General features: G+C 43.8%; 1 protein-coding gene across 1 annotated transcript in view; it reads right to left on the bottom strand.

Moving 5' to 3' along the window:
* XAB2 (XPA binding protein 2) overlaps positions 1–23,697 on the bottom strand; it is a 30,376-nt gene that overhangs the window by 580 nt on the left and 6,099 nt on the right. The window contains exons 2-16 of the mRNA XM_016217436.2: positions 19,850–19,998; positions 19,431–19,554; positions 18,946–19,143; positions 17,828–17,962; positions 17,583–17,747; positions 3,651–3,795; positions 3,030–3,181; positions 2,818–2,937; positions 2,602–2,733; positions 2,370–2,501; positions 2,159–2,272; positions 1,115–1,277; positions 837–1,027; positions 513–635; positions 252–423 (exon numbers count right to left, since the gene is read on the bottom strand). Coding sequence (XP_016072922.1) covers positions 252–423; positions 513–635; positions 837–1,027; positions 1,115–1,277; positions 2,159–2,272; positions 2,370–2,501; positions 2,602–2,733; positions 2,818–2,937; positions 3,030–3,181; positions 3,651–3,795; positions 17,583–17,747; positions 17,828–17,962; positions 18,946–19,143; positions 19,431–19,554; positions 19,850–19,998 — 2,215 coding nt within the window. The remainder of the gene's footprint in view (positions 1–251; positions 424–512; positions 636–836; positions 1,028–1,114; positions 1,278–2,158; positions 2,273–2,369; positions 2,502–2,601; positions 2,734–2,817; positions 2,938–3,029; positions 3,182–3,650; positions 3,796–17,582; positions 17,748–17,827; positions 17,963–18,945; positions 19,144–19,430; positions 19,555–19,849; positions 19,999–23,697) is intronic.

The following is a 23,697-nucleotide window of genomic DNA, read 5'->3' as shown; positions in this document are numbered from 1 at the left end:
GCATCAGACACGGTGGATGGCCCCTCTCCACAGCACACCAGGTGTTGGAGGATCTCTCCTTTCCCTGAGGCTCCAGTCCTCAAGGAGTTCCCAGTTTCAGGCGGGGAAGCAGAGTTGACCCCTGGTGCTCCCAGTCCCAGGAGGTTAAGACTGGGCAGAGGGCAGAGACAGGACCCATAAGCCCAGAGACAGGGAACTGTGTTGCCCCAGGGTGGACCCGGCCAGGGTGAAGGGTGGCTGTGGCCGCTCACCAGTGCCCGTGGCACTGCCCGACACCTTGAGCATCTGCGAGGCCATGAAGTTGACCTGTGTGTTGTAAGTGGCCTGCACGCTTCGGCGGATACGCAGCATCTCCCGGATGGTGTCCTCATTGCCATGCCGTACCTCGAAGTCCTTCCATGTTTGCCAGAAGGCGCCAGTCGTCTGTGGAGGGTAGGGGTGCCTATGTAGGAGGTGGCCAGCTCAATTGCAGCCTCACCACACTCACCCACCTGCCCTAGGCCTGTGCCTACCCGGGGGTCACAGATCTGGGAGCAGAAGCTATAGATGGCCCGGGCGCGGTCAATCTCTCCAAGCTTGCACTCCATGTCTGCAAACCGCAGGCACATCTCCCGGGCGTGTTCATCCGACAGCACCTGGTGATGCAGATCACCAAGAAAGGCATGAGACAGGAGGAGAGCTGCCACAGGGGTCCCACACACCAGGCCGGTCCCTGAGCTTCCAGAATGTTCCCTGCCAGCCCCCAGGTACAGACACCCTCAGATCTGCAGCCTGCATGACCCATCCTATATTCTAAGAGGCCTGCAGCCCCTGCCCCACAGCCCGGCAGTGGGCACCTCGATGGCCTTCTGGTAGATGCCACGGGTGTGGGTGACTCCATAAATCTCCGCTGCCCGCTTGATGTAGATGTTGAACATGTCGTACTGCTGGGCGGGCTCCACAGCCTGGGTGGCACGCTCGTACACGGCCATAGCATGCCGGGCCAGGCCCCACTCCTCCTCCAGCTGTGCGTACAGCAGGTACAGGGCTGCGGCAGGACAAATGGGGAAGTCAGAGGTCTGTGGCCTGGCCCCCCACCCTGCTACCCTCCACCAAGCCACCTGGCCCTCCTCACTCTTTGCATATTTGGGGGGGCAGCCATCCAGTGCCTGCTCAAAGAGGTCTCGTGCCCGCTCTAGCTTGCGGCCCCCATAGCGGGCGATGAATTTGGTCAAATAGGTGCTCCAGATGTCAGACACATTGGGCCACTTGAACAGCGAGATACCACGCTCGTACGCCTGCCCAGAGAGGGGGAGTCGTGTGAGTCTGCAGGGTGAGGAGCTATCGGCCAGGACACTCCCCAGGTCTCCTTCAAGCTCAGTGAGTGGCCTCTTCTCTGTCTACCCCTGCCTACAGTGGTGGCACAGCCAGGAGGAGTGTCTGTATGCTGCCTATAGGACTCCAGGGACAGGGCCAGACTAGGATTTACTGTCATGAGTAGCTGACATAATGGGTGAGAGTGGAATGGATCCTCAGCATTGAAGACACTGGAGCCCCAGCTGAGGGGCAGCACACGCGTATGTATACAACCTCCCTGTCCATGTATATGCAGTATCCACATATACACATGCACACGTAAAACACCCCACATACCTATGACCCGCTGCCTGAGGAGCAGGACAGGGACAGCCCACACAAATCCACACCAACATCCTCCCTCCACCTCATACACACAGAGGCTGGACTTGGCGCCTGGGATGGGCTGAACTGTGTCCCCTGAAATTCATGTCGAAGCCCTAACTCCGGAGTCTTCATATGTGATAAGAATACGTTCAAGATAAGGCATTTACAAAAGTAAGTTAAAATGAGGTCACTAGGGTAGACCCTAATCTAATCTGATGGTGACCTTGTAAGAGAAGGAAATCTGGAGAGACACCAGAAACATGCACAAAGATGAACAGGCAAGGACAAGAAAAAAGATGGTCATCTACAGGCCAAAGAGAACCAACCCTGCTAACACCTTGATCTCAAACTTCTAGCCTCCAGAACTGTGAGATAATCAATTGCTGTTGTGTGAGCCCATGGTACTTTGTTACAGTAGACTGAGCAGACTAATATAGTGCCCAGAGCACTAGGGTAAGGGACACTTGTCTAGGATCTCCTGATTGCCTCTCCTCACCTTAAAGCTCTCCTCGAAGTACTTGTGCTCCTCTAGGAACATGGCATAGTTGATGACGATCTGGGGGGTAGCAATGCGCAGGTCCAGAATACGGTCATACACGGCCTTGGTAGACTGCGGGGGCGGGGGCAGGGGCAGGTCAGAGCACATCCTGGGGCTGAGTTGGCGGCCCTGCCACTCTCCCACAACGCGTTGGGTCCTGGCAGCTCACCTGAAAGGTGCCAAGGCTCTCCTCCAGGTCGGCAAGCATGGACCACACCTTCAGTGATTTGTATACTCGGTTCTGCACGGGCTCTGAGCCGTCGAAATATTCAGCCCTGCGGGCAGGCAGTGCTGTTGCCTTCTGCAGAGACATACCAGAGGAGGCAGAAGTTGGGAAATTGGGTCCCAGACTGGGTCACACAGCCACATACTCCCCTCTCCAAAACCCCAGTGGTGTTTACCCGCAGCAGCCGCAAGGCCTGGTCATAATTCTCGTGCCGAAGCTCCAGTTCACCACACTCACACCACACACTTGCCAGGTCATCCACCTGCTTGAAGCTCACCTTGGTGGCCTTCTCCAAGATGATGCGGGCCTGTTGAGATGGGAGAGGCCAGGCTGAAACCCTGCCCACCCGCCTGCCCCTGGGTTCTCTGAACAAGAATGGCTATGGACTCACATCATCCAGCTGCCCATTGTCCTCATAAAATTTGGCAAATGCAACCCACAACGTGTGGGGCTTGCCTGTAGCCTTGAAGGGGTCCACTGTCTGCACGGCCTCTGTGTATGTGTTGATGATCTGTGGAGGAGGGGCAGGGGTCAGGCTAGACAACTGGGGCCATGGCAGGTGAGGGTGGGGTGGAGCTTTGAGGAGGCAGGGCCGTCACGCACCTCCCGGGGGCGACCCTGGTGCAGGGCCACACGTTTGTGCCATTCATGTACATGGTGCGGGTTCTGGCGCAGCAAGACGCTGTTAAGGAGCAGGGGCCGCCGGCTGATCAGCTGCTCAAAGCGAGCCAGGCGTAGTTCCAAGTCCACGTCATCTGGAACCCATGGGGAGGGCGAGGGGAGTGGGGTTGAGGGCCTCAATACACAGCCACTTCTACTTGTCAGCCCTCTCCCCCTCCAGCCCTTGACCAAGTGCTCTGACCTGCCAGACTCATCCCACTATCCACCCTGCACTCCTTCCCTGAGCTGGTCAGGGCCACCCAGACCCCAGACTCACTCCTAGCCCCCAACATTTCCCCTAGCCCTCCTTCCTTGCCACCCTCTGCCATCCACCCAGCCCTCCCTCTCCACCCAGCCTGTGTCTAGCCCAATCCTGAAATGTATCCTCAGTCAGGCCTCCTCCCCAACAGACTCCTGCACTGCCCACCCAGCCTCCCTTCCTGCTGGCCTGACTGACCCCAAGACACACCTCTCCACTGCCCCAGCCCCTTGTGACTTCCCTAACACCTGCACACTACCCCAGTGCACTCTCCCTACCAGCCCAGAACTGCCCTGGCATCTCACCCTCTTCTTCCCGCCCCAGCTCTGAGGTGGTCTCCATCTTAGCTGCAATCATGCTCTCCTCAAACTGGGCATAGCTGTCAAACACCTGGGTGAAGTCCCGCACAGTCATCACGGTCCGGATGGCCTCCTCGTACACATCCCGAGCCTGTGGATGGGTATGGGGAGGGATGAAGTGCTGGCACGGAAGAGGCATGTGTTCCCTGCCAAATGGACACAGGGAATCTAGCAGCACTGCCCTTGGCACCAGTCCCAAGTTGGGACCCCGCAGGGCCTTGCCCTGGGCCTGCTCAGCTCCATCAGGGTATGGGCAGTGATGCTCAGCAGAGCCAGGATGGAGCCCTCCCCTCCCCTGATAGAGTGACTTGGGGACCTTGGCTCCTCCTCAGTAAACTGAGAGTGACAGCTCCTCATGCAGTCACTTTGAGGTTCAAGGAAGACATGTGTCAAAAACCTTGCACCCAGGCCCACAATGCAGGGACCCTAAACTCAGCTCAGCCACAGAGGGCTCAACTGTTGCTACTAAGAACCCGTTATGCCCACCTGACCCACCCTTCTCCAGCTCAGATTCTCCCAGTCACCCTGGCTCCCTGAGCTCAGGCCCCATCTCTCTGCCTCTGCCCCTGGCTGGTCCTGCTCCTCTGCCTCCACCTGGCTGCTGGCTTATCTCTTGCCGCTAGCCTTGGCCAGTGCGTTCTACTAGAAGTGGCAGCATATATAGTCGTTGTAAATGGACACCTGGTCATGCCTCAAGACTGGCTGGTATCTCCATTGAGTGGGACACAGCAGCCTCTCTTCAGCCTGCAAAGCTCCCCCATTCCCTAGCACTTCATCACCCACTCTCTCCAATCATCCCAATTTCCATCTTCTCCCACTTTCCCCAAAGCTCCAAAAACCCAAGCAGCTGCTCTGGTGACTTCTCAGAGCCCTATACTCCTCTCCCCAAGGATGACAGACAGCAAGATAAGATGGACACTGTAAAAAATAAATAAATAAATGGAGCTACTTTAAAATAGAGATGGAGCTGCCATCCCAGAGGTACTGCCTAGCACATCTTACTCCTCAAACCTTTGGAATGTTAAAACTGGGCAAAATAACCTTTGGACTGGGCCTAGAGCACAATTAATTATATACCAAATAAACTCTTTGCAAAAATAACAAGAAAGCAGATGTGATTACTACCAGTCTGAAAATTTAAAAAGCCAATGCCTTTCCCTTTCTCCTCCCTCTCTCCTCCCCCCAGGCACTTTACAATTAGCTTCCTCACTCCCAAACTCCAAGGGCCCTTCCTTTTTGTCTCTATAACTTGCTTCCTAACCCCTTTTCTTCTAGGAATTATTTTTTCTACCTCTGTGATTTACCAAATAAATGTTCTCTTACAAAAAGTAAATAGAAACATTTTTTAGTATAGCACCACTATATTAGCTTATCTGACCTTTTCCCATAAATATCATTTGCATTTGTCTCCTAATCAGAACAGTTTGGGCTTCTGCCTGAATCGGTGCTTACTGAATAGGCATTCTTTTGGATCTCAAACATGCTTGTTGCTTCTCATGTTGCCTTTTATTCTTAGGTTAATACATCTGGTGTCAGAAGTGGGATCTAAAGTGGCCTTACTTCCATGGACTGGCATTGCCTGGAACCGGGTATGGTACCTACGGAGCCTCTTTTGCTCATACCACTTCCATGGATAGCTGCCTCCCCAACCATGAAACCCTTTGGTGTGAATATCCTTCCTTTTGGTTGAGGTAAGTGACTTTGAGACCTGGAAGGATTTCTGCCTCAGGGACAACTGTCCTGATGTCAGCAGGAATCTGCCACTACATGAGAGATGCAACTTGGAGCCTGCTACCACATGAGAATCTTTTTCTCCTCCAGAGGGACTTTTCATGGCCCTGACACTTGTAAGAAGCACCTGGGGGGGAGCAGCCTGCAGGGACCCTTCCCTAATTGGTGAATACTCATTTTGTTGCGCACTCATTTGTTTCCATTCCTTTTCTCTGTTTATTAAGTTGTCATAAGAAAGATTTTAGAGGGAAAGACACATGAACCCTATAAATCCGCTGTCCAGGCTGCTGAGTTTGCAGATCTCACCAGACTGGCATCTATTTAAACAAACTACCTGGGGCTTTCAATTAACATCACTTGTCTTTATGTCCAGCCATGACAACTTTTAGAAGAATTTGTCTTTATCATTGGATCTTCACCTTCCAAAAGTCCTCAAAAAGTACCTTTGTTGAAAACTCTAGCTAATTATATGTGCAAACATTTTGGTCCCTTCCCTTGTGCCTGTCAATAAAATAGGCCAAATCAGCCAAAACAATTTAAAATTCTAATAGCCATTCAGGAAAACCTTTATTGTAACTCTACCTCAACCATCTCCCCCTAAAAGAGAAGATTCCAAACCTCTTGGGGACAACAGGATACATTCTTTAATTGATAACAGAAGCTCCTAGAGGACAAAAAAGTGTCCAAAATGGCAGCGGCATAGGAAGACAATGAACTCACCTTCTCCCACAAGCACACTGAAATATATACTTATATATAGAGCAATTACTCCTGAGAGACAACTGAGGGCTGACTGAACAGCTTCTGAACAACAAACAAGAGAAAGAGACCAAATAGAGAAGGTTGGAAACCACAGTTCTTTGGGATCTGCAGGAACTCTCTAGAATCAGAGGTGCTGATGAGTGTCATTGTTTATGTCCCCCTCCATCTAATCGGGTGGGCAGGAGCTCTATACAGGTGCTTTGGCCTACTTCCAAGTTCACTGCAGCACATTCCCAGCCACACTGCCCAGAGCCCATTATGGCTCTGAACAAAGGGAGTAAGCAGGATTAACCAGGCATCACCACACACACCCAGCCTCCCTGCCTGAAGCTGCTCTAGCCCAGCAGGCCAGCACCCTGGACACCATAGGCACCTGCTCACCTTCAAGTGGCTTGTAAAAAACACCCAGCACACACAGCCTAGAGGTTGCTTCTACATAAGGCTACATTTTAAAGACTGGGGAAGATAGCTATTAAATCTAGTTAATATAAACAAACATAGAAAGTCAAGCAATGAGATGATAGAATATCTTTCAAACGAAAGAACCAAAAAAAAATCCCCAGAAAAAAACCCTAATGAAATGGAGATAATTTGCCTAACAAAGAATTCAAAGAAACTGTCATGAGGATGCTCACCAAACTTAAGAGTGAAATAAAGAAATTCAGAAAGAACTTCAACAAAGAGAAAGTATAATAAAGAACCAAGTAGAACTGAAGAATACGATAATTTAAATGAAAAATACACTAGAAGGAATCAACAGCAGATTAGCGAATACGGAAAAATAGATCAGGACCTGGAAGACAGGCAAGTGGAAATAAACCAATCAGAACAGCAAAAAGAAAAAATTTTTAAAAAATGAGGACAGTTTAAGGAACCTCTGGAATAACATCAATTGCCCAAACATTTGCATTATAATGATCCCAGAAGAAAGTGAGAAAGGAACAGAACCTTTGTTTGAATAATGGGTGAAAACTTTCCTAACCTGGGAAGGAAACAGACATCCAAGTCCAAGAAGCAGAAAGAGTTCCTTCCTCTTGAATTTTTTTAAATAGTTCGAGAAAGATAGATATTAATTCTTGCAAACTCACTTTACAAAGCCAGCATTGCTCTGATACCAAAAACCAGACAAAAATATTACAACAAAAGAAAATTACAGGCCAATAACCTTGATGAACACAGATGCAAAAATTCTCAACAAAATATTAGCAAATCAGATTCAACAATACAATAAAGGATTATACACCATGACTTAGGATTTATCCAAGGGATGCAAGGATGGTTCAACACCTGTAAATCAATCAACGTGATACATCACATTAACAAAATAAAGGATAAATATCGCATGATCATCTCAATAAACACAGAAAAAACACTTGACAAAATTCAACATCCCTTTATGATAAAAACTCTCAATAAGTGGGTATAAAAGATACATATCTCAACATAATAAAGGCCATTTATGACAAATCCACAGCTAATATCATTACTCAATGGTGAAAAGCTTAAAGCTTTTCCTCTAAGGTCAGGAATCAGGAAAAAGACAAGGATGCCCACTATCATCCTTCTATTCAACACAGTATTGGAAGTGTTAGCCACAGCAATCAGACAAAAGAAGAAAAAAGGGGGAAAAAAGAAAAGGCATCAAAATAGGAAAGAAGTAAAACTCTCAGTGTTTGCAGTTGATAAGATACTATATTTAGAAAAGACTCCATCAAAAAACTATTACAACTGCCCGGCCAGGCGTGGCTCAGAGGTTGAGCGTCAGCCTAGGATCCAGGAGATCGCAGTTCGATTCCCAGTCAGGGCACATGCCCAGGTTGTGGGCTTGATCCCCAGCAGGGGGTGTGCAGGAGGCAGCCGATCGATGACTCTCATCATTGATGTTTCTCTCTCTCTCTCTCTCTTCCTCTCTCTGAAATCAATAAAGATATATTTAAAAAAGAAACTATTACAACTAATAAATTCAGAAAAGTTGCAGGATGCAAAATTAATATCTGCTGTTTCTATATACCAATAACGAGTGATCACAAGGAGAAATTAAGAAAACAATCCCAGTTGTAATTGCACCAAAAGGAATAAAATACCTAGGAATAAATTTAACAAACAGGTAAAACCTGTACTCTGAAAATTATAGGAGCCTGAAGAAAGAAACTGAAGACACAACTAAATAGAAGGATATACCATGCTCATGAATTGGAAGGATTAATATTGTTAATCTTTACTACCTAAAACAATATACAGATTCAAAGCAATGCCTTTTAAAATACCAATGGCATTCTTCTAAGAACTAGAACTAATCCTAAAATTTATACAGAACTACAAAAGACCCTAAATAGCCAAAGAAACCTTAAAAAGAACAATATGGGAGGTATCACGCTCCCTGATTTGCAACAAAGCTACAGTAATCAAAACAGTATGGGACTGATATAAAAGCAGATATATAGATCACTGAAATAAAACAGCCCAGAAGGAAATCCTCACTTAGATGATAGATTAATTTATGGGGAAAAAGGCAAGGATATACAATGGGTAAAGTGAAATAAGTTACACATTAAGCCACAAAATGAGCCTCAATAACTTAAAAAATATTGAAATCACATCAAGTGTCTTTTCCAACCACAATTTCAAGACATTAGAAATCAACTACAAGGAAGAACATTGGAAAGCACACAAACATGTGGAAACTAAACAACATGCTACTAAACAACAAATGGATCAAAGAGGAAATCAAGCCCTGGCTGGTGTGACTCAGTTCACGGGTTTGATTCCCAGTCAGGGCACATGACTAGGTTGCGGGATCCCAGGTAGGGGTGGATGTGGGAGCTAATAGTTCAATGTTTCTCTCTCACATTGATGTTTCTCTCTCTCCCTCTACCTTACTCTTTTTCTAAAAATCAGAAGACACATTTTAAAAAAAGGAAATCAACAACCTTGAGACAAATCCCTTCAATAACCAGTGCTGGGGAAAATGGACAGACACATGCAAAAAAGTGAAACTGGACCACTTTCTCACACCAAATACAAATATATATATAAACTCAAAATGGAATAAACCCGTCAATGTAAGATGTGAGACCATAAAACTCCTAGAAAAAAACACTGGCAGTGAACTATTTGACATCAGTCTTAACAACATATTTTTGCGTATGTCTCCTCAAGCAAGGGCAAGAACAAAAATAAATGGGACTACATAAAACTATAAAGTTTTCTGCACAGCAAAGGGAACCATCAACAACACAAAAAGACAGCATACTGAATGGGAGAAGATATTTGCAAATGATACATCCAATAACGTACTAATATCCAATATATATAAGAAATTCAGCCCGGCCGGGCGTGGCTCAGCTGTTGAGAGTCGACCTAGGATCCAGGTGATCGGGGTTCGATTCCTGGTCAGGGCACATGCCTGAGTTGCGGACTCAATCAATGACTCCCTCATCATTGGTGTTTCTATCTCTCTCTCTCCCTCTCCTTTTCTCTCTCTGAAATCAATAAAGATATATTTTTAAAACTAAAAATTTTTTTTAAAGAAATTCATACAACTTAACACCAAAACCCAAACAATCCAGTTAAATGTGCAGAGGGCCCAGCCAGGATGGCTCAGCAGTTGAGCATCCACCCATGATCCAGGAGATCCCAGTTCAATTCTGGATCAGGGCACATGCCCAGGTTGCAGGCTTGATCCCCAGTAGAGGGCGTGCAGGAGGCAGCAGATAATGACTCTCATCATTGATGTTTCTCTCTCTCTCACTCTCCCTTCCTCTCTCTGAAATCAATAAAAACATATTTTTTTTAAAAAAATGTGCAGAGGGCTTAGCTGGGTGGCTCAGTTGGTTGGAGCATCATCCCATACACCAAAAGGTTATGGGTTCGATTCCCAGTCAGGGCACATACCTACGTTGTGGGTTAGATCCCCAGTTGGAGGCTGTGTGAGAGGCAATTGGTCAATGTTTCTCTCTTTCTCTCTTCCTCTGTCTCCAAAAAAATCAATAAACATATCCTTGGGTGAGGATAAAAAATAAACAAACAAATTTTAAAAAATGTGCAGAGGACGTGAATAGACATTTCTTCAAAGAGGACACAGATGCCCAACAGAGGTGAAAAAATGCTCAACATCACTAATCATCAGGGAAATGCAAATCAAAACCACAATGAGGTATCACCTCACTCTTGTCAGAATGACTATCATCAAAAAGTCAACAAATAACAGGTACTGGTGAGGATGTGGAGAAAAGGGAACCCTCACACACTCCTGGGGGATTGTAAATCGGTACAGCCAATATGGAACACAGTATGGAGGTTCCACAAAAAATTAAAAATAGAACACCTTATGACCGCATCCCAGTATTTATCTAAAGAAAACAAAAACACAAATTTGAAAAAATATATGCACCTATATATTCATTGTAGTAGTATTTACGATAGCCAAGATATGGAAGCAACCTAGGTGTTAATCAACAGATGAATAGATGAAGATGTGGTGCATATATACAGTTGAATATTATTCAGCAATAAAAGAGAATGAAATATTGACATTTGTGACAACACGGATGTACCAAGAGGGTATTATGCTATATGAAATAAGCTAGACAGAGAAAGATAAATACCATATGATCTCACTTATGTGTGGAATCTAAAAAAAACAAAACACATAAATAAACAAAACAGATACAGACCCACAGATATAAAGAACAAGCTGATGGTTACCAAAGGGAAGGGGGGTGGTCAGGAAATGGTTGAAATAAATAAAAAAAAGACAAAATGACTTAAAGAAAAAGAAAAAAAAGCTCTAAAGGGTTCCTGAGTCATCTGAGCAGATGCTTTAAAATGTCTTATTGTGTGTCTGTCACAATAACAATACCTAACGAGGTATTTCAAAATGTTTAATAACTCTATGGTCAGAAATTTAGCAGAATTAAAAGTCTAATAATGATTGTTTTAAGCCTCTTCAGCCACCTGCCCCCCAGGCCCTCCTCCCAATAATCAGAAATGTGAACAGAGCCCACAACAGCTTGAGACTAAACAAACCAAATGAAAAAAAAACTGGGAGCAAAAAGCCTTTTAAAAACACAATTGGCTGAAAAGGTTCCCTTACATAAGCACCTGCCCCTCAGCCTCACTAAAAATTATTTCTCAAGGACAAATACAAACCTTAAATTTCTTCTCTAATAATAGTAAAAGCTTTACTTATCTGAAAAAATAATTTATTCCAACTGTTATAAATTAGTGGGGTTTTCCCTTTTGTACCTGTCTTATGGCTGAATTAAAAAAACTGAAACTATCAGGTCTGTTTGTGTCTGTCTACATATTGTATGTATACATCTAGAGGATTAATAAAATTGGTTTATAAAGAGCCCTGTTCAACTGACTTAAAAGGAATTAAGCACTTATATAAATTAAAAAAATATAACAGAAACTAACCAAAATGTTTTTCAGGTTCTAAAAAAGAATTTGATATTAAAGCTGATTTGAGTTTGGTTTGTTGAAACAGACATGTCTTTAGAGTTAACATTAAATATAATACTTTTATTCTACCTAGACTTATTACAAATTTATCAGCAAAAACAACTTAGAATGATGACTGTCTTGGTCTAACATCTCAAAGTTTTTATGGATTTTCTAAACATAATTACAAAGAACAAATAAATAGATGTAAGAGGGAATGAGAGCTGGATAAGATTAAATGAATTTATTATAAGTTTTAATTTCAACAGTGTACTTATATAAAAATAAAACTTAATGTTCTTCCATCTACTAAAAGAAAATTTCCTGTACTATTGATGTGCTCTTAATAAGAGATTATAAAGGAAAAACAAAGATTTTGTTTTATTAAAATGATTTTCTGTGCTCTTTATCATCAGATCTTTAACTGTTTAAGTAAACAAAGTCTTTTTAATATTAAGAGAACTAAATTTTGCTTACAACTACTTAACTTCCTGTATCTGCCTGTGATGTCTTTGTCACCATGATTAAATGGATAACTAAGTATCCTCACACAATTACCTGATTGTATGTTTATTTTTATTTCTTTTATTTATTATTGTATTTATTTATTATTGTATTTAAGAACTTTTGATATGATGTGGAATTTAATGAACAAAATAAACCGATGAACAAAGCAGAAACAGAGGCATGGATACATGAAACAGCAAGGCGGGGCGGGGGTGGGGTGGGGGGAGGTAGGTGTGTGTGTGTGTGTGTGTGTGTGTGTGTGTGTGTGTGTGTGTATGTCTGTCTGTCTGTCTGTCTGGATGAAAGAAGGTGAAGGGGTTAGCCAAAAACATATATATGTAACACACAGACAACAGTGTGGTGATAGCCAGAGGGAATGAGGGTGGGGTCTAGTGGAGGTGAGCAAAGGGGAGGGAAGGGGCGGGGAATAGGGGACAGACAAAAAGAGACTGCTTGAAGTGATGGGCGCACAATGCAGTGTACAGATGTTTATTTATTTTTAAATATGTCTTTATTGATTTCAGAGACAGGAAGGGACAGGGAGAGAGAGACAGAAACATCAATGATAAGAGAGTCATTGCCCGGCTACCTCCTGCATGCCCCCTGCTGGGCATGTGCCCTGACCGGGAATCGATCTCCTGGATCCTAGGTCGATGCTCAACCGCTGAGCCATGCCCAGCCGGGCAGATGATGTTTTATTGAGTTATGTACACTTGAGGCCTGTATGGTTTTGTGAACCAATGTCATCTCAATAAATTCAATTAAAAAAAAAAAGTTATTCCCACACCTAAAAATAAAAACGGTAATAAAGAAACTTTAAAAATTAAATAGAATCCTTTTCTTGATCTGAAAATAACCTGAGATTTCCCAAAAAAGGGCCCTTGGAACATTTATCTATTTATCTATATATATGTGTGTGTGTGTGTACATATATATATATATATATCCTTATAAAAGAGAAATATTGCCATGGCCAGTGTGGCTCAGTTGGTTGTGATGTTGTCCCATGCACCGGAAGGTCAAGGGTTCGATTCTGGTCAGGGCCCGTACCTAGGTTTCAAGTTCAATCCCTAGTCAGGGTGTATGCAAGAGGTAGGGGACTGATGTTTCTCTCTCTCTCTCTCTCCACCTTCCTCCCTCTTTAAAAATCAATAAAATAAAATAAAAGAAGAAATATTAAACCAATTAGGCTTATTTGGTACTTTAAGTTACATGGGAAGCACTGTCAAATAAATGATGCTAAACTTTTGATTATATTTGTGTAGGTGTTATTAACATAAATATTCTAGAAATTATGTAAAATCCCAAAAATCTGACAAGTCTTAAGATGTTAGAAGACTTCCATTCTTTCTGTCTTGAAGCTGTCTTTCCATCTCTTAAAGCTGTAAATCTTACCATGTGTCTGAATTGTAAATACCCAGGAGCTAACCAAAACATTGCCCTCAGAGACTGAAGGAAAAGAATATAAAGAGGCTTTTTAAAAATACAGACTACTGCCAGGCCTGGCGCGGCTCAGCGGTTGAGCATTGACCTATGATCCAGGAGATTGCGGTTCAATTCCCAGACAGGGCACATGCCCGGGTTGTGGGCTCGATCCCCAGTGGGGGGTGTGCAGGAGGCAGTCAGTTGGTGACTCTCTCATCATTGATGCTTCTCTCTCTCCCTCTTCCTTCCTCTCTCTGAAATCAATAAAGATATCTTTAAAAAAAAAATACAGACTACTACATAAGTTCCTTTGCTAAAATTGATTAGTAAAAGAACTAAGGTTTGTGGGGTTTGTGTTTTACAAAACTATTTAAAAAATAAAGATGAAAGAAAAACAACTGTTTATGGGAAGTAGGATATATGATTTCAGTAAAAGAAAGTATGAAAAAAGATGCACTTTTGTTGAGGGAAAGGAAAATAGATGTTTTTTGGATAAGGAAAGACATAAAGGACATGGGGTCTTTTTGTTTTTATTTTTCTTTATTTGGTAAAGGAAGAAAAAGGAAGAAATTTTGTCCTATTTTGTTTCAAATAAAAATAATAAAAATGGGACAAAAGCTGAAAGGTGTATGGAAGTTGCAGAAAGTCTGTGGAAGTTACAGAAGGTTTATGGAAAAGGGATCTTGCCCAGCCAGCGTGGCTCAGTGGTTGAGCTCGACCCATGAACCAGGAGGTCACTGTTCGATTCCTGGCCAGGTTACATGCCCAGGTTGCGGGCCCCATCCCCAGTAGGGGGTGTGCAGGAGGTAGCTGTTCAATGATTCTCTGTCATCACTGATGTTTAATCTCTCTCTCCCTTCCTTTCTCTGAAGTCAATAAAAATATATTTTAAAAAAACTTGCTTCGCCAGGGTGCTCAGTGGTTGAGCACTGACCTATGACCCAGGAGACGGAGGTTCAATTCCCGCTCAGGCCACATGCCCAGCTGTGGGCTCCATCCTCAGTAGGTGGCGTGCAGGAGGCAGCCAATCAATGACTCTCTCATCATTGATGTTTCTATTTCTCTCTCCCTTCCTTTCTGAAATCAATAAAAACATATTTTTAAAAAAAAGACAAAGAAAAGGGATCTTGAGAAAAGCATTTTATATGTGGACAAGTTAAAACTGCAATGAGTAAGTCAACTGTATCATTTGTGTGTGTGTGTGAACACTCAGCGGAACCTTAACCATGCCACTTTTATTTATTTATTTATTTAAAATATATCTTTATTGATTTCAGAGAAAGGAAAGGAGAGGGAGAGAGATAGAAACATCAATGATGAGAGAGTCACTGATTGAGCCCACAACCGGGGCATGTGCCCTGACCAGGAATCGAACCCCGATCGCCTGGATCCTAGGTCGACGCTCCACCGCTAAGCCACGCCGGGCCGGGCAACCATGCCATTTTTAAGTCTTTTGTCATTTACAAACAGTTGTTATTTTAGTCTAATGCTTTTATAAATGTTCCTACCAACATGCTTCATTTTCAAGTAGATTCATGGAGAGAACTCTGACACTCTAAAATACAGGCTTCTGATAAACTTTCAGATTATACCATTAAACTGGGTGAAGATTTGCAGAACACTAAGAAAAACTGCTTAGTTCTATTTATAAAACTGCTGACAAAAAGATAAAGATCAATAGGAATTAATAGCATGGTACTTAATGAACTGATGAGGATGATTATAATTTTTATGTATTTTTATATGAAATATTAGTTTTTTTTTAATCTTTGTTTTCCAGATGTAATTTTTTTTCTCCTAAAGTATCTACGACCTACAATTTAGTAAATTATACCTTCGTAAGAAGAATTGAAACATTTCTTTCCTTTCCTATCTGATCCCTCCAAAATTTATAAACTCTTAGTATAATCTACACCTTCATTTTTTTCTTTTTTCCTTACTTTAGTTCCTTTCTACTTCCTTTAGTATGTCACAAATATAGTGAGTGCAAGGCCAAGCACCCACTATAATATTGTTTCTCCTTTTCCCTTAATTTCTACCTGGAAAGATAATTCAGCATTGGGCATCATCTTTAAACCTACTTCACAGGCCAAATTGTGCATCTGGTTGCACACACAGTCAAGGATGTTTAAAGTCTGGTGTCGTCAACCCCAATGAAGGTATCCGATTTAAAAGAATATTTCTCCTTGGGCAGGTACTGTAATTAATGAATACATGATTAGAAACTTATCACAAATCTTAGAGAAAATTGCTGGAGCTACCCCCAAAGCAATAGCCAACCAGGAAAACTCTTTACAATTCCCCTGCATGAATTATACTAGACAATAAAATTGTGCTTGACCATATCCTAGCTGGGCAAGATGAGGTTTGCTGTCAATACTTCTTGTTATACTTGGATAAAACACCTCTGGTACAACAGAGATGGAACTAGATAAAATCTGGGCACAAGTCAAATGATTAAATAGAGTACCTACTGACACTTCACGGTTTTCTAGTACCTTAGCTGATTTCCCTCAAGTATTCCTCCTGGTTCAGATCTATTCCTCAATTTGAACTTAACATTTTATTTATTATAGACATTTTTGCTGTTATAAACTTTGTTTTGCACAGCTCAATGTTTTAAAAACACCACTCTGATAACGGTTGCTCAACATTCTGAAATGATCACTAAGGTTTGTGAGACTTCATATGAGAAGCCTTAAGAAACTACAAAAGGCCCTAGCTGGTTTGGATCAGTGGTTAGAGTGTCAGCCCTCAGACTGAAGGGCTCTGGGTTCTATTCCAGCCAAGGGCACGTACCTCGGCTGCAGGCTCAATCCCTGGCCCTGGTCCGGGAGTGTGTGGGAGACAACCAATCAATGTGTCTTTCTCACATCGATGTCTCTCTCTCTCTCCCCCCTTCCACTCTCTGAAAATCAATGGAAGAAAATATCCTCAGGTGAGGATTAAAAAAAACCACAACAAACTACAAAAGATGTTTGCCCCTACAGGAACATGATGGTAAAGTTTTCCTCTGTTTAGACACTCTTGTTGCTCAAAAAAAATGTCCTGCCTATGTGGGGTATGACATACCAGCAATGAGCCTTCCTAGTGATGAGGGAATGACAATGGCGTGACATAATGAAAATGAGCCTTTCCAGCAATGAAGGACCAATGGTGCTTTTAATAACTGATCGGTATTGCTTTCCAGTAATTGATCAATGACGCTTTCAAGGAAAGACTTCAATCAAAAGGAAGAAAATGTCAAAAATAATATAAATGGAGCTATTTTAAAATGGAGTTGGAGCTGCCATTCCAGAGGGACTGCCATGCACATCTTACTCCTCAAACCTTTGGAAGGTTAAAACGGGGCAAAATAACCTGTGGATTGGACCTAAAGCAAATTGTTTCCTAAACAGTTTGTAAAGAGAAGAGAGCAGATATGACCACCAGATTGAAAATTAAAAACCTTCTTTAGAATTAGCATCACTATGTTAGCTTGTTTGTCCCTACAGATATTCCTCCCTTCTACTTAGTTGTTCCTTTTCTCATAAGTACCCCTTGCCTTAGCTCCTAATCAGGAAACTGTTTGGATTTTTGCCTGAATTAGTGCTTCCCAAAATAGCTGTTCTTTTGGATCTCAAATAAATGCTTGTTGCCTCTCTTTGGCCTTTTATCTTTAGGTTAACAACACAAACACCTCGGGAGTGGGGAGTGAGCATCAAGTCAGGCACCTGCTCGGCATGTGATTCCCCACAGGTGAGGGTATGACTGTTACTCTCAATGTTTCAAATGAAGACACCAGGCTTAGAGGGTCCAGGGCTACACAGTCATGGAGAACCCAGGTCCAGCTGACCCCAAGGTGGGTACACTTGCCAGCAGGCCTTCAGCAAGGTAAATGTGTGCACGAGCTGCACATGTGTGCACACTGGCACATCTGCAGGTGTTTCCTGCTCACACACGTGTCCACATGTGTCCTAAGTACCGTGTTTTGGGGGAGATCCTGCCCTGTACCCAGTGCTCACGCACCTTCTCAAAGTGGCCACTGCGGATGTAGTAGTCAGCCAGCGAGCACCAGAGCTTGCCCAGCTGATCAGTGAAGCGGGTAAGGCCCCCTCGGATGATAGCGTCCACGTTGAGCGACTGCACCTTGTCCGGATTCTGGGAGATGAGGTCACAGAGCTCATGCCACAGCTGCAGGGGCCAGGAAGGAATCTCAGTCTCGGTCCCTGAGCAGGCCGTCCCACCCAGCCCCCGTCTCCCCATAGGTGCACCTGGTAGTTGGATTTGCCAGCCTTGGACACGAAGCGCTCGTCATTCACCACGGTGGCCAGGCGCTGTGCAGCCTCATCCAGCCGGTCACTTGACTTTAGGTACTCGATGTACTCCTCTGCGCTCTCAGGGCTTAGCTGTGCACCGATGCACCATGTCAGCAGTCAGTGGTGCCACAGAACCACACTGCTGTGCCTACCTCCCACTCAGTGGCTCTGGGCCATCTGTTAGCCTACTATCACGGTGCTGGCCAAGAGCCAGCCTCAGCCACACCCGTCCAGGCTAGGTCCTACTGGTCTAGCCTCAGCCCCATGGGTCCATCCTTGATCCCATTGTTCCAGTCTGGAAAACACTGGTCCAGCCTCAGTCCTGGCTGGTCCAGCCTGGGCCCCACTGGTCCATTCAGCCTCACGGGTCCATTCTTGGTCCCACTGATCTAGTCTGGGTCACAGTGGTCCAGCCTGGGTCCTGCTGATCCAGTCTCAGCTCCATGGGCCCAGCCTGACTCCATGGATCCATCCTTGGTCCCACTGATCTACTCGGGGCCTCATTGGTCTAGCCTTAGTCCTGATTGTTCCAGACTAGGCACCATTGGTCCAATCCAGCCCTCACTCATCTGGCTTAGACACCAATGGTCCAACCTGTACAGGCCAGGCCCTGATTTCATCACAAGCCCCTCCCCAAACGGTATTGCACTAAGGGTTTCACAACGTATATCAGAAATTATAAGTTTGAGAAAACCATAAAACAACTCCACTGTTTGCACCTTGACTCTCCACACTGCCTGTTCCACATTTCCATAGCTGTACGTCTCCCACAGCTGCAGTTTACTCTGGTTTACAATACAGTCAGCTCATGTGCATCTGTCTACCCAGTTAGACTAAAAGCTCCCTACAGGCAGGAACTGTCTTAGTCACACTGCCCCAAACTATTTAAAGAAGAAACAAATAAACTACAAACAAAAGCCTGCCTGTCTCAAGGAGCCTTTCCCCCATATCCTATCTGTTAAGTAACATCCTGGATGGGACTAGTGTCCCAGTGAGCCAGTGGGAAACTCTTGACCTGGGGAACTGGCCCATCTGCCTGAGGCTGACCCCACCTCACCCCTCCATGGGCTTACCTTGAGAAAGCGCCGGTAGCCCCGCACGGCCGTCTCAGGCAGTGGGTGTGAGCGCAGGAAACGCAGGTAAAGAGGCCAAATACGAGAGTGCTGTGTGATGGGCAGAGCCCGGAGGGCCCGGTCGAAAGTGCGGCGGGTGTGAGTGATACGGCCCTGGTCCACCAAGAACTGACAATAATCTAGCCACAGACGTGGCATCTGGAAGCAAGAGGAGAGGCAGGGTCTGAGTTGCTGGCACTACAGCATGGCCACAAAGACACCAGCCTCTGCCCCGAACAATAAGCCTTATCTCCTCACAACGTGCCTTGTCCTACAGCCAAGCCAAAATACAGCAGGACCCAGGAACCTATCCCTCCAGGACTAAGTCTAGCTCAGCCTCAAGTGCAGAAGCAATAGGACTCCAAGCCCCCTGCTTCATCCAGCTCCATGGACTCTGAGCTCCACCTCCCCACTCATCCCCTGGCCCAGTTCCCCCCACACCCAACCTTGTGCATGAATACAAAGGCCCTCTCGTGGCAGTTGTTGACATCTTCATAGGCAGGATCAGTCACACAGCGATGCTTCACTTGTGCCCGGCGTGCCTTCAGGTAGCGGTACCAGAGTTTGTAGCTGGGGAATAGGGGCAGGGGAGGAGAGGCAGAAACTGGTTGGCTAGCTTTATGGGGCCCCAGAATCCTTCACCCTGCCCCATAAGGCAACTCCTAGAAGGAACCTGGGACCAGTGACAAGTATCAGCAATGAGGGGATGGGCAGGGATATCAGGGAGGGTGTGCTGATCCATCAGAAGACATATACTCAGTGACAGAACACACAGCAACCACCTGGGACCTACTGGCTAGTTCTATTATAGCTGGACAGGTGGGGTTGGTGCTGGGGCAGGTAGGGCAGCTGAAGCTGTTCCTACCTGCAGGGCAGCAGCTTCAGCGCTCGCTCATACAGCTGATTGAGCCTCGGCTTCGGGGCCCCCTGTTTGAACTCAATGTAGCGAAGCCAGCATTTGACGGAGAACTGGTTCCGCATAATTTCCTCCTCATAGGGGAGGTCTTCTTCATCCTGCCAGGACAGGTAATGGGGAGAAGGGAGAACTGCTCTCAGAACCTCAGCAAAGCACCATCTACTCCGAACTCCAGACCTTACTCAGATCCTGGTGACTACCCTCAGGGCCAGGTCACCAGATGCCCAGACAACAGGACTCTGGTCCAGACTTAGCCCTCAGAATTCTACTGCCCACAATCTGACCCAGATCATCAGACTCCTCAGTCATAGGGTTCTAGGCCAGACATAAGATTGTCACCCAGACATCATTCTTTTGGCCTTCCAAATCAGGCTACCCATTCTCTGGCCCAGATACCAGACTCCTTAGGCTCTCTGGTCCAACACCAGCCTCTGTCCTGAACAATAAGCCTTATCTCCTCACAACATGCCTTTTCCTAGACAACAGGTCTTTGGAAATTCTTCAAGCTCCCACTAGCCAGAGTCTAGTTCAACTGTGTCCCAGAACTTGGAAGCTAGACCTTTTTCTCAGAAGACACGTATGGACCAAACACAAAGCCTTTTTCCCTGGACACTGAGAAATAGAGTGAAGAAACAGGGAAATAAATCACACATTAGGCGACAAAACAAGCTTCAATAACTTAAAAAAGAATGAAATCATCTCAAGCATCTTTTCAGACCACAACTTCATGAAACTAGAAATCAACTACAGGAAGAACACGGGGAAACACATAAATATGTGGAGACTAAACAACCTGCTACTAAACAACAAATGAATCAAGAGGAATCAACAACCTTGAGACAAATCCCTTCAATAACTGGTGCTGGGAAAACTGGACAGATGCAAAAAAGTGAAACTGGACTGCTTTTTTTAAAAAAAAAAGTTTTTATTGATTTCAGAGAGAAAGGAATGAGAGAGAAACATCGATGAGAGACAAACGTCCACCGATCAGCTGCCTCCTGCATGCCCCCTACTGGTGATCAAGCCTGCAACCTGACCAGGAATCGAACTGGCAACTTCTTGGTGCATGGGATGACGCTCAACCAACTGAGCCACAGCAGCTGGGTGAAACTGGACTACTTCCTCACACCATATACAAAAATAAACTCGGTAAGTTGCCCAGAAGAAACACACCTGATTGACTACCTTTTTCTCTGCTATTTTTTTGTTTGGTTTGGTTTTGGTTTTTTTGTTTGTTTGTTTTTTTGGCTTCGGGTTTTTTTTTTGTTTGTTTTTTGTTTGTGGGTTTATTTTTTCTCTTTTTTCCTTAGGAATAAGAGAAAGGGCAGAAAATTTGTTTTTTTCTTCTTTTTTAAATTTTATAAAAATCTTTTTTTTTCTTTTTTAAATTTTTTTTTAAACATTTTTTTAACTAATTTTTTTTTTTTTTATAAAATAATTTTGTCTTGCTTAGCTTGTTTTTGGTTTTGTTTTCGTTATTTGCTTTGTTTTGTTTTATCCTTGCTTCTACTGTCAAGACTTTCTTGATATCCCTGCTTAACGACTGGGACTTTATCATTATAACCAAGTTTACTGCTTTCCTCTATAGTTTTCCCCAAATCTCTTACCAGACTCCCTGCCTGCCTGGGCTTTATCTCTCTCTCCTCTCAATCCATTGGCATAACTTTTTTCTTCTTTTTCTTCTTTATTTTTCTACTTTTCTTTCATTCTTTCATTTTGCCCCCTTCAGTTTTCCTGTCTGATTGTTAGTTTCTCTTATTCTCTTTATTGTATTTTTGTTTTCTCATTTTCAACTATTATCCTATTCCTATTCTCTCCCTTAATTTTGTGCTGGCCCTTCTTTCAGAATCTTTTCTCTGCTTCTGTTATCTCCCAGTAGCTTCTCTATTTTTTATATTTTAGTTTATTATTATTTTCTAAATTTTCACCAGTATTAACAACAACATACACCTCTGGGCTCCACTGGACCCACAAGACAAAAATCCCACGCCACAAGACTGGGACACAGCAAATATATCTAATATATAGATATAAGCACTAAGATCTACCAAAATGGGGAGACAAAGAAACAACCCCCAAATTAAAGAAAAGGAAACATCACCAGAAAAAGATGTTGATGAGATGGAGTTGAGCAAGTTATCAGAAACGGAGTTCAGAGTATTGATGATGAAGATGTTCAAGGAACTTAAGAAGACTGTAGATGATAAGATCAAGAAACTTAGTGAAAACATGAAAAAAGAGATACATACCATAACTACAACTCAGACAGAGATAAAGAATGCTGTATCTGATATCAAGAATGCACTGGAAGGAATTAAAAGCAGGCTCAATGAAGCAGAGAATAGAATAAGTGACTTAGAAGACAAAGTAGAGAAAAATCACACAATCAGAGCAGCAAAAAGAAAAAACACTTAAAAAGCATGAGGACAGTCTAAGGGAACTTTGGGACAACATGAAGCAAAACAACATTCGCATTATAGGAGTGCCAGAGGGGGAGGAAAGAGAGCAAGGGATAGAGAACTTGGTGGAAGAAATAATTATAGAAAACTTCCCTAGGCTGGCGAAGGAGAAAGCCACACAAGTTCAGGAAGCACAGAGGGTTCCAAACAAGAGGGACCCAAAGAGACCCACTCCGAGAAACATCATAATTAAAATGGCAAATGTCAAGGACAAAGAGAAAATATTAAGGGCTGCAAGAGAGAGACAAGCAGTGACCTACAAGGGAACCCCCATAAGGCTGACAGCGGATTTCTCTTCAGGCCAGAAGGGAGTGGCATGAAGTTCTGCAAGTAATGAAGAGCAAGAACATGCAACCAAGATTGCTTTATCCAGCAAGGCTATCATTTAAATTTGAAGGTGGAATAAAGAGCTTCCCAGACAAAAAAAGGCTAAAAGAGTTCAGTACCACCAAACCAGCATTGCAAGAAATGCTAAAAGGACTGCTTTAAGAAAAAGAAGGAATAGTGAAAGAAAGGTACATCAGCATAAAGGGGAAAAATGGCATTAAATAAGTTGATATCAATAGTAACTTTAAATGTAAATGGAATAAATGGGCCAATCAAAAGACAAAAGGTAGCTGAATGGATAAGAAAACAGGACCCAAATATATGCTGTCTACAAGACACCCACCTGAAAGCAAAAGACTCACACAGGCTAAAAATGAAGGGGTGGAGTAAAATATTCCATGCAAATGGAAAGGAAAAGAAAGCTGGAGTAGCAATTCTTATTTCTGACAAAACAGACTTCAAAATAAAGACCATAACGAGAGACAAAGATGGTCACTACATATTACTAAAGGGATCAATCCAACAGGAGGAAATAACCCTTATGAACATTTATACACCCAATACAGGAGCACCTAAATATATAAAAAATCTCTTGGGGGACTTCAAAGGGGAGATTGACAGCAACACAATCATAGTGGGGGACTTTAACACCCCACTGTCAGCATTGGACAGATCATCAAGACAAAAAATCAACAGGGAAACGCAGACCTTAAATGAATCACTAGACCTAATGGATTTAATTGACATTTATAGAACATTTCACCCCAAAGCAGCAGAATACACATTCTTCTCAAGTGCACATGGAACATTCTCAAAAATAGAGCACATGATAGGGCACAAGGCAAGTCTCTACAAATATAAGAAGATTGAAATCATATCAAGCATCTTCTCGGATCACAATGCCATGAAACTAGAAATCAACCACTATAAAAAAACTCAAAAATATTCAAACACATGGAGGCTAAATAGCATGTTATTAAATAATGAATGGGTTACCAAGGAGATCAAGGA

The sequence above is a fragment of the Miniopterus natalensis genome, chromosome 4, assembly GCF_054644295.1.
Source record: "Miniopterus natalensis isolate mMinNat1 chromosome 4, mMinNat1.hap1, whole genome shotgun sequence".
NCBI lineage: Eukaryota > Metazoa > Chordata > Mammalia > Chiroptera > Miniopteridae > Miniopterus > Miniopterus natalensis.
This window is presented reverse-complemented; position numbering and strand designations above follow the sequence as displayed.